Raw genomic sequence first — 13,140 nt, 5'->3', positions numbered from 1 at the left:
GGGAGAAAGAGAATGAAAAGTTTAAGATTGGGAAAAACAACTCAAAAAAAAAAAATAGAGTGAAAAATAAGTATAAAATCAGAAAGCAACAGAAGAGGGAAATGCAGAAGAGAGAATTAGAACTAGAGAGACAAGGGGGTAAAAAGGGGAGGGAGAAGATGAGAGGGAAGAAAGAAAGGAAAAGAAGTTATAAAGGACAGAAACAAAATATAGAGAAACAGGGCCTATTTAGAGATAATGGGTGAAAATCTAATGGAAAAAGGGATTCTGCAAAGGTACATAAGATAGTATGGTTATATTAGAAGCAGAAATAATTTTAGAAAATATGAAACAATGTATGATTAAAATGTTTGATAAAATAGCTATCGTAATTCAGTGGAATGCTTGTCAATAAATAAATGTAACACAAAGTATATTTAATGATTTATAAAACGTGAAGAGAAATAAGAGAAAAATTAATTATGGAGATTATATGTGTTTTTAAGGAAGTATGATATTTAATTGAAAAGTAGTGTTAAAGATGTTATGGTTTTAATGATTATTAATGATAGAACTGAACTGGAATGGAATGAGGGTTTATAATTACATATATTTACAATCTTTCTTCTTTTTTTTAAAAGAATATAGTGTGTATTATAAGAATGTGCCAAGCAGAATTCGATTAGAAGTCATGTATTATGTATTATATTGAAGGTCATAAACTTAAGGTATATATTGAAGTTTAAAAAGAGTTGAATGGATGTAATTAAAGGATATAAAGGTGTCATACTCCAATTAGTAACTACAGGAGAAAATTTGTTTAATGAGAAAAGATAATATGAAATTGAAACAGAACAGACAAAAGTATAAATATAATGATTTGAATTGAGATGAGATAATCAAAATAAAATTGAGAAAATTAAAAGAGGGGAAAAACTATATAGAAAATGTAAAATAGTATAAGATATGGAATAGAATACAAAAAGGAGCATGAAATTGAGTTTTGTGTCTGTATAAAGAAGTTCAACCCGGGACCATGCTATTTTCAAAAAAAATGTTTTACTTGTATTTTGTGTGTGAAAACCCAAATAAAACTTTATTTAAAAAAAAAAGATCAACATACTAACTTCAGATGGAAGCATGCTAGAACAGATGAAAGAAAAGAAGCTGAAGAGCAAGAAGAACAAAATTACAAAATGCAAAGACATGCAAATAGAATTATTTTGGCAAGAAAAAGCAAAGATAGTACCAATAGTAACTGGTGCAATCTCAGAATATGTGGAACACCATTTCAATACCAATCGCCCTGACAAAATCACCACCAGTCAATTGCAAAAGGCAGCTTTATTCGGAAAAAGCTTATATATTATTAAACAATAGCATCTGCCTATGCCAGATCTTTGGGAATCACTTGATAGGTGAATAAAAATGTGCAAATGAATCTGAACATCTGGCTGACTCTGTGACCAGCCATAATAATAAAGGCAAACAATTGTTCAGCAGAGCCTGCTGTCAACTTATTTGTATTTATAGAGTGATATACGGTTACATTAATGAGACTTGGGTTCTCTGACCTGCATGCAATATTTGAAATTTGATTTGAGGCCTATTCTATTTTTAGATGTTAGAAAATGGTACTGATTTGATCAGCTTCAGAGGAATTACAGGGGGCCTTTTCTTCCAAATCTTCCATGGGAGTATGAAGTTTGGGAATCATTTTCCAAATTCCAATCTGTTTATGTGGCTTCCTGTCTAAATTTCAAATAATTAGCTTTAGCTCTGAATCACCTTTTCTCAATCTGTATCTAGACCAGTGATGGCTAACCTTTTCAGCTTGGTGTGTCGAAAATCGGGAAAAAGTGTAGCCTTCCTCGGGTCGTGTGTCACTTCAAGAAATATCAATAATTTGGTTTATGACGGACTGGGCTGGGGTGATCACACAGGGCTGTGAAACTCGTCTCCCTGGTCTCAGAGCTGCAGGTGCAGGATGTGGGGATCGGAAGGCCACCTTACAGGGCTGTGAACCTCATGGATCTCCTTTCCTCCTGTAGCGTTCCTGAGGTAATGAAACTGACAAACCTCAGTTTATGGCGGTTAAAACTGGTTCTCTGCTGCAAAGATCTTGCGGCAGCGGTGACATCACGCCTCTACGCAACAAGCAGGGAGCAGGGATTGGAGCAGAGCACAGGCAGCTTCTAAATGTGCAGGTTTTCCCCACACCAACAGGCGTGTCAGTCAAAGTGCCTTGGCGTGTCACGAGTGACACGCGTGTCATAGGTTAGCCATCACTGATCTAGACTGTCTCTAGATATGTGGACTTCAGTTTCCAGATTTCTCCAAATAGCATGACTATTCCTTGGAATTTGGGAATCCAGACATATAGAGGCTTCCCAGGTTAAGGAAAGTAGGTATTTTATTCATTTTTGCAGCCGGTAAATTTTTAAGTTTTCTCTGCAATGATTGTTGCAATGTTTTGTAAACTACATTTGTTAATAAACATTTATGTTCTCTAGAATACAGTTTCATGTTGAGGAACCATGTACCACATATGAGATAATGATTCAGAAGAAAAGAATAGATCTATTATATGCATAGAATGAAAACTATATTCCTAAAAAGACTAAATGAAAAGAAACTCTGTTACATTCTGTTACATTCAACTATGTTGGATTAATTACTGCTTTTAAATTGGTAGGTTTTAATGCAGTACTTAAAACAGTAGTCTGTATGAAAGATGTTATGAAAGGTTTTAATAAGCCCTGGAAAGTTATGTTTTCCTTTCAAGCTCTATGTCTAAATGGATGAATTTGGCTGTACACTCTTCTGGGAACTTGGAAGTCTCTATATTCTGCTCCTAATCTCTATTGTCTTCTCCTGCTTGTTTCGAAAATTGCTTTCTGTATGTATCTGGAGCAAGCAACATTGTTTCTGTCTTTATATTTTCAACATCATGTATTGTGATGTTTTTCTAAAAAACAATAGAAGTTTGGCTCCATATAAGGCAACTAAAAGCTCAAGGAAGATGATTATCACTTACATAAAAGAATGTGTATGCAAAAAACCTCAATTATAAATTAAACTCTAGACGTTTTCATTTTTTCCCAGTTTAAGCATTTTCAGAAAATATATGTAGATCTCATGTTTATGTCTTCATATGTGGAAATTTATATTCAGACAATTTAAGAGACCAGTAACAGCCAAATGTACAAGTACCACCTTGAACATTTCTGTTGTTCTGTTGTTTTACAGGTAGCCACAGGACCTGACTTGAAAAATAACCGGATATTAGATGAGCTGGTACACAACTTTGTTTCTGCAAGGTACCAAATCATTTTGCAAATTTTAGAATGAGACTCAGATGTGATTCAACCCAAAATCATGGACTAATACTCAGCTATATATTTATCTACTGGTAAATGTTTATGCAGTATCAGATTATATGTGAGAAATAATACATGCAGGTAATATGTGCAGTATTTTATCCATATGCAGATGTAACTTTGGACACACAAAACCCTGTCACACAAAGCATATCAAATTGACTGGTTGCAATTCAGTGCTGATATAGATAGGAAACTATTTCTAGGATACAGAGAAGGAAAAAGTAGAATTGGAAAGTAGAATAAAATTGTAGTATGATATAGTAAAACATGAAATGTTTATTAATGTACCCTGTCCTAGGTTTAGTTTTCTGCACTGAAATATTACAATTTGTAATATTAGAATAGGTGAATGAATAATTTGGCCTAGGAGATTCCATAGAGGAAAGATGTGAGATTAATTTAATTTGTAATAATGCCATTGGAGGTTAAAAATTATGATATTGTTATTTAGCTCTCAAGATTTCAAATTCTTCCTTTTCCTGAGAAAGGCTGCAGGATTTATATATCTGGCAATATTGTGATAACTATTTGCTAGTGGTATTTTGGTGAAGTATTTGTTTATATTAAAACATTGTGGCATCATTGTTAACTAAGTTAAGAAGAATTAATAGAATTGTATCTAACAATATCCTGCTTTATTTAATGAAGTCTGTCCAATCTTGCATTCTGTGAATGGAAATTGAAGAGTTGATTTGTGCTGATTTTCCATCATCTTCCTCACATTCCTTTCTACTCCTCCAGTTCAGATCTATATGGTTGGAATATAGTGGCATTTGACATGATGTAGGTATGACTGGAAGACATAGTTTTGCAAATAATTCCTTCCTACCCTTCTTTTATTCATGGAAGCTATCCCCCCTACAGATAGTTATTTTATGAAGTGAATATAATTGCCTAACAGGAGATGAGAATAATCTTTATAACAGGCAAAATGTCACTTTTAAATGTTTCTTTTCTTTTGACTTAGATTCTACCTTTCTGAACATAAATTATGCAGGATGACTGACAATGTTAGAAACATATAAACAGTTTTAAACTGTATAAAGACAATTTAAATTATTGCTACTGTAACTTAAAAATCTGGCTTTCCCAAAAAGGAAGAGTCCTTCATAGAGATCAATATACTGTCCATGGCACTTAACTTTTCCATATCTGTATCTAATAGATTTTGGATTATCTTGGAAATTAAGTAGGGTTAGTCTTGGCTAGAACTTAGTTAGAGGGTCTTCTGGGAATTCCAAAGTTGTTGGCCCAATTTGGAGATCTAACAAAAATCCCAAAAGAAAACAGTGGTAAGCTACTTCTACAATTTTGTTATGAAAACTACATGGACATGTGTATGAAGTATTCAACAGTTGAATTCATCCTGAATACGGCTTTCTTTTAATTATTTGACATGATGTGCTAATCTAGCTTGTTGAGATATGATTGAGATTAATTTGGTGAGGGGTAATGAGCTTTTGTATGGGCAGTGAGCATTCTGCAAGTGAATAGTTTATCAGTCTGTTGTAGAATTAGAGCAAGAATAGATTTTCTTAACAAGAAATGGAATATTTTCTGTCAGCTAAACTGTGTTACTATTGATTGATTTATATTTTGAATCACCAAAACATTAATTTCTTCACTACATGACTCAGAATTGGCTATCCCAGTGGTACTAATAGACTTTATCCTTTCTGTGTAGAATAAATTGTTCTTTAAAAATGAAGGAAAAGTTGTAGAATGAGATCCAGTTTGTTTCAGATTATGCAAGCAGTCTTCAGGGATCTATTTCAAGGGATGAAAATATCTATTGAATTGTTAATCTAGCTATATGCATTTCAAACGTGTGTCTGTTCAAAGTGTTACAATACATCTTCACACTTTATAGTTCTGACAATAAACATGTTTTTTTGAAGGTTGATGATTTGGGAAGCGGTTTATTACATATAATAATAAACCCATCCATTTTTTTCAAGATAGGGCTATTGACTTACAGTATGTTTGCACATTCCCAAAGCAATTACAATTGAGATTAGTTCCTTAGATCTGTTTCCCCTTCGCGAATGTTGGGATCTACTTTGCATCAGTTTTTAATAAACTTTCATGTGAATTAGAAAAATACATATTTTACACAAACAGCAAAGAATTTGTAATATTTGGATATTTTTAACATCTCAATATTATGAAGCAATTTTTCATTTTGAGATAACAGCATCCAACTTCTTGGTACCAAATTTGGACTTTGACAACAGTGAAACCATGCTTCTTCTCATATCCTCCTTGGGAATTTCTCTTACCTGTAATTATGAAGACTGAATTTTGGCATGACAAGTTGCAATGTTTTTTTCTCAAAAAATGTGTTTAGTGGAAGCAGAATAGAGAAAACATAGTGAACCATGAAATTAGGAATTTCCCATGATTTGTTTTGCCCCTTTGTAGTTAGTTTTAAAGAAAGTTGGCCTATCCTAAACAACATTAATTTCAGAAAAGTGTGACTGTTTTATGAAGAAACATTAGCTTTGTTTATTTTGTTTTTGTTTGCATTTACTATTTTACTGCTGGAAAAAGGTATCAAAGAACAAAAAAACATTCTAGCTCTTTTTCCGGTTTTGGAATGGCATTAATAATTATAATTTATTTTAATTATAATTTTGTATTCTACATTATTGTAACAGTTTTTCACTTTTAATGTGATAAATCACCCACATTCGCCTTGTGGCAAGATGGAACAGCAAATAAATAAAATAAAATAAATAAATACATATGTAAAGGTAAAAGTTCCCCTTGCACATATGTGCTAGTCATTTCCAGCTCTAGGAGGTGGTGCTCATCTCCATTACAAAGCCAAAGAGCCAGCGCTGTCCGAAGACGTCTCCATGGTCATGTGGCCGGCATGACTAAATGCTGAAGACACACGGAATGCTGTTACCTTCTCACCAAAGGTGGTCCCTATTTTTCTACTTGCATTTTTACATGCTTTCGAACTGCTAGGTTGGCAGAAGCTGGGACATGTAACAGGAGCTCATTCAGTTACGTGGTGCGAGGGATTCGAACCATCGAACTGCCGACTTTTCTGATCAACAAGCTCAGCATCTTAGCCACTGAGCCACCACGTCCCGCTAAATACATATATACATACATGCATAATACATACTTAGGGAAATCTGCCTATGTAAAACATAGTTATCATAGACAGGACTACTATTTCTTAAGGTCTTTCCATGGTACAGTTATTTATTTACCAAAAATATTGGAAACAGCAAAATATTCTGTATGTGCTGATATGGAATTTAAGAGCTGGTTCTAAGTTTTTATCAATGTTGTTTTAAAATACAGCAAAAGAAAATGAAAGTGCAAAAAGAATAAAAAAGCAAAACCAAAAAGTTGGGTTTGTTACAGTCATTCTCTGCAGCAGCTCCACTTTATAGAATCCTTCTCAGAAATGCTGTATGTGTGGCATATTACTACAATTGGAATTGAGTTAAAACTTCTTTTTTTAATTTCAATATGATTTCCATTCCAACTAAATGATGTGGAGTTCCTGTCTTGGGTTTTCATCTTGGATTTCTTTTGTGGTTAAATTTGGTCCTTTGAAACTGTCTTTGATTTAATTACTTGTTATATTTTACATATTTTTTTCTTTGTTTGAGTTTGATGACATTTGGAATCCTTTGGAATTGGGTTGGGTTATAAGTATTGTAAAATATAAATATATAAATATTTAAAAAGAAAAAAGACCACAATCAAATACACAGAAAATAGCTCATATTTTACTGCAGATTAAATCTTGAATGGTTTAGAATCTTGGTGCAATCCCTGGAAATTTTTATCTACATGTTTTTATGTATTTATTTTTATTCATTTATTCAATTTTTATGAGGTGGCACAGTGGCTCAGTGGTTAAGACCCTGGGCTTATTGGTTTGAAAGCCGGCAGCCCAGGGTGTCTTCAACCCAGCTGCCAGGCTAGCAGTTCAAAAGCATGTAAATGCCAGTAGATAAATAGGTACCACTTCGGTGGGAAGGTAACAGTGCTCCATGACGTGATGCCACATGACCATGGAAAAGTTTTTGAACAGCGCTGGCTCAATGGACTTGAAACAGAGATGAGCACTGCCCCTACAGCAAGCAATGACTAGCAGAGTAAAATCTGCAGTGACTCCTTTCCCTTTATTCAATTTCTATAGCCACTCATTTCATTCAATGACTTTGGGTTGCTTACAATTAAAAAATATATTGGCTAAACATTTTCTTATCTGATCTTTTTTTTTTTTAAAGTCCTTTGCCTGGGCCTTCAAGGGCATGTATAAATTAAAGTCATCTTAAGAACATTGTCTCTTTTCTGTGCTACCAAAGCTGTCATGGACAATGTGCTCTGTTGCCTCTTGACCAGAAGAGGGTGTTCTGACTCTGTAATTCATTTGTCAATCAGATGAATTGGGAGGCATCCTCAAATAATCATTGCCTTGCTTTTTATGTCTGCCATTCATGGTTTATCAGTTTTCTACTTTACTTTGGATGTTTTTTGATCAGTTCTAGAGAAACCTATGTTGCAACTTGTACTAGAGAAGTTTTTTTCTTCCTGGATTTTCCTTATTCCCTTGCTTACATTTCCTTGCCCCCTTTTCGATTGGAATATGAAAAGAATATCAGATTCCTTTAATATTAACAGAAAGGCTGCAGTTGAAATGTATAAATTAGAGAATCCTATAAATAATATCTCATGACTATATGAGCATTAACAGGGTTTGGGAACAGAATATGAAAACTAAGATATGTGGATGAGTTGGAGGTAAAACATGAGTTCATGGAAAAGATAATAAAAATATGGGTGGAAAGATTAGTTAGGCACTGAGGAATATGTGGAGACAATCTGAACAAATGAAAAATACGGACTGCACTTGAATCGGACTGGAGACCGAAACAGCTTTTCCTTTGGGCAGAAATATGTTAAATGAGTGGGGTAAAAATGTTTTCCATTGCTCAAGATGGAATGGGATGAGACGCACTAAAATAAACCATGAGTAAACAGTAAACTATGATACTCCTTCAAGGAAGTCAAAGAGAAAATGTAGATTCTAAAAAAAATATCTGGAAAGAGTACTGCATTTATATATATATGTTTTAATTTTGGAAGCATCTTAGACAAAAACGGGACAGTGCTTCTTGAAGAAGTTTCTGTTTGTTTATCTGAATATCTACCACATGATGGAAACATAGAGGAATATAAAAAATGGTAGTATATGGTCATCTTTATATGACCATATGATGGAGAGGGAAGGGAATTTTGGGGTAATAATATCATAAATCAAAAAGAACTTTAAATAACCAGAAATCAAATTCCTTTTGGAGAATTACTGAAAGATGATTACCAAGATAAAATATACCAACTTCCAAAATAAATGAGTCATTAAGCCTTAACTATTCACATAGTAGGAATATGCCCTCCACATTAAGTATTAAACTTATAGATATCAAAAATGTGCAACTTAAAGAATTGGTTATGGGCTTATGCAGAATATAAAATACACATGCTGCTGGACCAATTGAAAATGGTGACATGGGACTGTTGGCATTTACATTTATATTTACATATAAATTGTTAGGGAAGGCTAACATAATTGTATCTTAATTCAGAGAAAAGTGGTAAAAGAAAAGTTTAAGTAAGAAAACAAATGTATGTTTTCCAGAAGAAGTGGTTAAAAGTCATTTAGCTCTACTGTCAGCCTTGGAAACCATTATTTCTTTTGGAGCTTTGAGGGTGCCACAATTCATGCCTAGGAAATTGGGAGGGGAGATTGCAAGGAGTAGTGGAAGATTAGCCACAACAACATTCCTCTCTCTCACTGTCAAGGACATTTACTCTGTACCTGGAGAGGAGTGGTTGGGGATAGGCTCCAGTAGGGACGAAAACATACTTGGACCACATGATGGACGCAGGAGTTGGATTTTGGCTTTCTTTTGGGTGGGGGGAAAACCCAGAACTTTCAGATTCGGGTTTCCCCAGATGTGCCAATATGACATCTCTAATAAAATGGAACTTTGAGGAATTGCTAGCCTTGGAGTCTTCTTTGAAGGAGATTGTTACTTGGAACGCTGACAACTACAACGTTAAAAGTTCATCTAGCTTTAACATTGCAGATCAGAAAGATAAACCTGAATAAACTAAATGTCATAGCGCGAGTATAATGCAACTTCTAAGAAATTGTTAGAACAAGGAAATAGAAAGCCATTTTTAGCTTGAGTGCTGAACTATTGACTATATGCCAGCAGTCGACACTGTGGCAATTAACTGGTATTTTGCACTAGTGCATTCCTATTCTTTCCTGTGCAGCCTAACACAACAGTCATAGTAACACAACAATTCCATACTTTTCCTCTTTGGTTAACCTATCATTTGGAAGAGGTACTATTCCCATATAGCACTGAAATTGATATTAGTAGATGGGGAGATGGAGTGAGGACGACTGCAGATTAAAACTGAGACTGTTGTGTTTTTTTTTCCTTTGGATGGAGTATTCAGCTGTCATCACAAGAAATGAACATATTATCTGCATGAATAAAAAAAAGGAAAGCAAAGCTACACAAGAGCTATATATATAGACAATACTGAATGCAAATAAGAAATAAAAGGCTAAGAGCTGTAACATTACTATTTAAGAATAGACCAAGCAGGAAACAAGTTAGTAAAATGAGGGCGGTAATGGATGAGGCTATTTATTTGAACACTCTATTAAAAAAAAGCTGGTCTCTGTATACACAATTTTGAAATACTGTGTTAGTTTAAAAGCAACATTAAAATGTTTTAATGCTTATTTTTGCATAAACCATGTAGCAAAAATTTATTAAGGAGTGCCAAATGAATTATGTGCATCTGTCTATAATGAAGAAAAGGTGGGACAGATGCTTATCCCTGAATTCAAGATTTCAGTTAACTTCCTGTGTTTGACATTGTTTTGTAAGTCTATCCTGTTTGTTTTAACAGTTTTTAATTTATTAATAAATAGATAACTAAACAAAAAAGGATAGACTTGAAAAAGAATACCAAATCCAGAAAGTGCACATTAAAGAAACCCACAAGGGTAAATTGTATCCTGGCCAAGTGAATTAACAATGTACATTGATAGAACTTGGCTGGTAGTAGTGATTGACTAGGAAAAGAATATTGAACTTACAGTAGATAGTTTGTGAAAAAGAACACAGTGTTCAGCTGTTATAAAAGTAATCATTTCTATGATGGGAAACATTTAGAAAAGAACTGAAAATATTCAACATTCATAGTCAACATTCATTGTTAACACAATTACCCTAATTATGCTCACAGTGAATATTGACAATATTATGCAGGACATAGGATATTACGTGCATTTTGCTCACTGTAAAAATAAAAATGATGCAGCTAAAAGGAAGCTTATGATCAATGTATTGGAGGAAATTTTGGAAAAAAAGTTACCATGGTTTGAATGTTTTAGTTTTAGAAAACAGCAAGTAATAGTGGTATTTAAAATACATGGTGTGAAAAAAGTACAAACAAAATTGTGTTTCTCAATAAAGTAGAATCCCAGATTATATAGTTGAGCCAAATTTATAATTATGTAGCAAGTTATTACCAAACAGTTCTTGTATGCTATTTTAAATTGTTGAATCCCCTGGGATTCTCTTACCACTCAGCCCTATTTAATTGGGGTATGATTTACAGCTTGACATTCTCCCAAGGGTCCCATTTTAACTTTTTTTTGCTGTCCAAATCCATAGCCACCTGGACTAAGTCTAACTCATCACCCCCAGGTATTATTACTCTTAGAATCAAAATCCATAACAGATATTAATAACCACAAATGCATAACACTTATGTGGCAGGCCGTGCACTTATTATTGATAGTGTTCAGTAATTCACTGGTTCCAAATGCTGGTGGTTTCTTCTAAAGCCATACAAGACTTGGGCCCTAAAGTGTTAACAGAATTCCTTCTTCCAACCAAAATTTAACCATCCTGTATTAATTAATACCATGGTGGATTTGATTTAAATCAAGATGATTTAAATCATGATTTAAATCACTAGTAAAAAGGCTTGATTTAAATCAACTAGATTTAAACCATAATTTTTAAAGAGCAACTGTCATCTCTGTCCCACAGGAGTGGCTCCTCTGACCTGCTGTTGACTCACCCGACAGTCCCATTCACTTTAATGGGACACAACAAGGTGAGGGACATGGCAGGCAGCAGGTGAGTGAATTCCCACTAACAGGTGCTGCCATGATGTATCTGAAATGACAGATGCTCTTTAAATGTAAGGACTCATTCTTGCTGGTAGTTAGAATTTTTAATATTATTATTTGCAAACAAAATGAAGGTTTCCTATTTAGCTTGCAGAGCTTGGATTCATTGAAGGAATTTACTAAAAATGTAAATATTGCAGAATATGCAGCCTCATGCTACATAACTAAGCTCCATTTCATGCTAAAAAACTAAATTATTAATGTATCTTAAATAGAAAACTAGATAGATAGATTTTTACTACAAAAGCATTTTATTAAAAGAAATTTGATAAAAATAAAATCTGATTTAAATAAAAAAATATTTTTTTATTTAAAAATCAATCTTTATCCACCCTGATTAATACTAAGAGGTGTTTTTATATTATTATTATTATTATTATTATTATTATTATTATTATTATTATTATTATTATTATTATTATTTATTTATTTATTTATTTATTATTATTATTATGCAAGGTCATTAGAAGCTTGTTTATAACTCAGATTTCTAATATTTACCAAGGTTTTTTGTAAACCGCCTAGAGTTTCTGGAAGGTTCATTATAATATAAATTATAGATGGATAGATGAAGAGACAAAGGCATGCCTATACTGTTGGCATTAATATATTAACAATATTTTATAATTCATGTGGTTATAAATGGTTAACATCTTAAAGGCATTATATTACTGCATTTATCCATTAGTAGTTTTCTTCTCATCCTTTTGAACTATTTATGTTTTGTATATTTGTTTAATTATGCTTATATTTAGAAGCTATATTGGAAGCTTGCTTTAAATGTGATAAAATTGTGTTTAACTCAGAATGCTTGTATTTCTTGAAAATCAATGATAATTTAGAAAATAATGTTTTAAATCCCACAACATTAATATTTTAGTTGGTACTTTGCTCTAAGTTGTCTGAGTGACAAATGATTTATTGGAACTTTTATTTTATCGTCTAAAGCTTTGTCTAATATTGCTAAGGTCAAGTAGTGCTATTCTCATCCAATTTGATATTGGATTATAATCTTTCACCATTTTTAATTTTTTTAATGGATATGTATAAATCTTACATATCAGGGAGGTCAGATAATCTATGTTTTTGACTTAGAGAAGAACCAAATCAATAGCTGTCCAATAGAGTATCCTTGGCTAAATTCTAGCAAAAATAGTACAGTTTAGACACGTCTTGGGACTGCTGACATCTTTGCATTCTGAGGAGGGTGCCATGATATAATAATATATTAAAAACATAGCTATGGAGATTCTCAGTTATCCAGGTCATACTTATCCCAAAGGTGCTTTTTCAAGAGGCAACTGGACTTTCTCGTTTCCCTTTGAATTCAAAGAAAAACAAGAAAGTCCAGTTGCCTCTTGAAAAAGCACCTTTGGGACTATTAAAACATAGATGTATATATGAAACAGATGGGAAGATATTACGTGTTTGTCTTTGGAGTCTTACCCATTCATTTTCCCATCTAGCAGGTTGAAAGAGATTTGTTTTCATCGTGATTATTTGCTTGGTAGACTTTGC

The 13,140-nt window shown here is 33.2% G+C and overlaps 1 protein-coding gene across 5 annotated transcripts in view; it reads left to right on the top strand.

Annotated features, from left to right (window-relative positions):
* RAD18 (RAD18 E3 ubiquitin protein ligase) overlaps positions 1 to 13,140 on the top strand; it is a 147,592-nt gene that overhangs the window by 15,986 nt on the left and 118,466 nt on the right. For all 5 annotated transcript variants that reach the window (XM_087954622.1, XM_087954623.1, XM_087954625.1 and 2 more), the window contains one exon: positions 3,233 to 3,299. In XM_087954622.1, coding sequence (XP_087810748.1) covers positions 3,233 to 3,299 — 67 coding nt within the window. The remainder of the gene's footprint in view (positions 1 to 3,232; positions 3,300 to 13,140) is intronic.

The sequence above is a fragment of the Notechis scutatus genome, chromosome 2 (assembly GCF_049901735.1).
Source record: "Notechis scutatus isolate UNSWTSFEM ecotype Mainland chromosome 2, rNotScu1.2, whole genome shotgun sequence".
NCBI classification, from domain to species: Eukaryota; Metazoa; Chordata; class Lepidosauria; order Squamata; family Elapidae; genus Notechis; species Notechis scutatus.
Note: the sequence above shows the minus strand (reverse complement) of the source record. Positions and strands in the feature narration are given on the sequence as shown.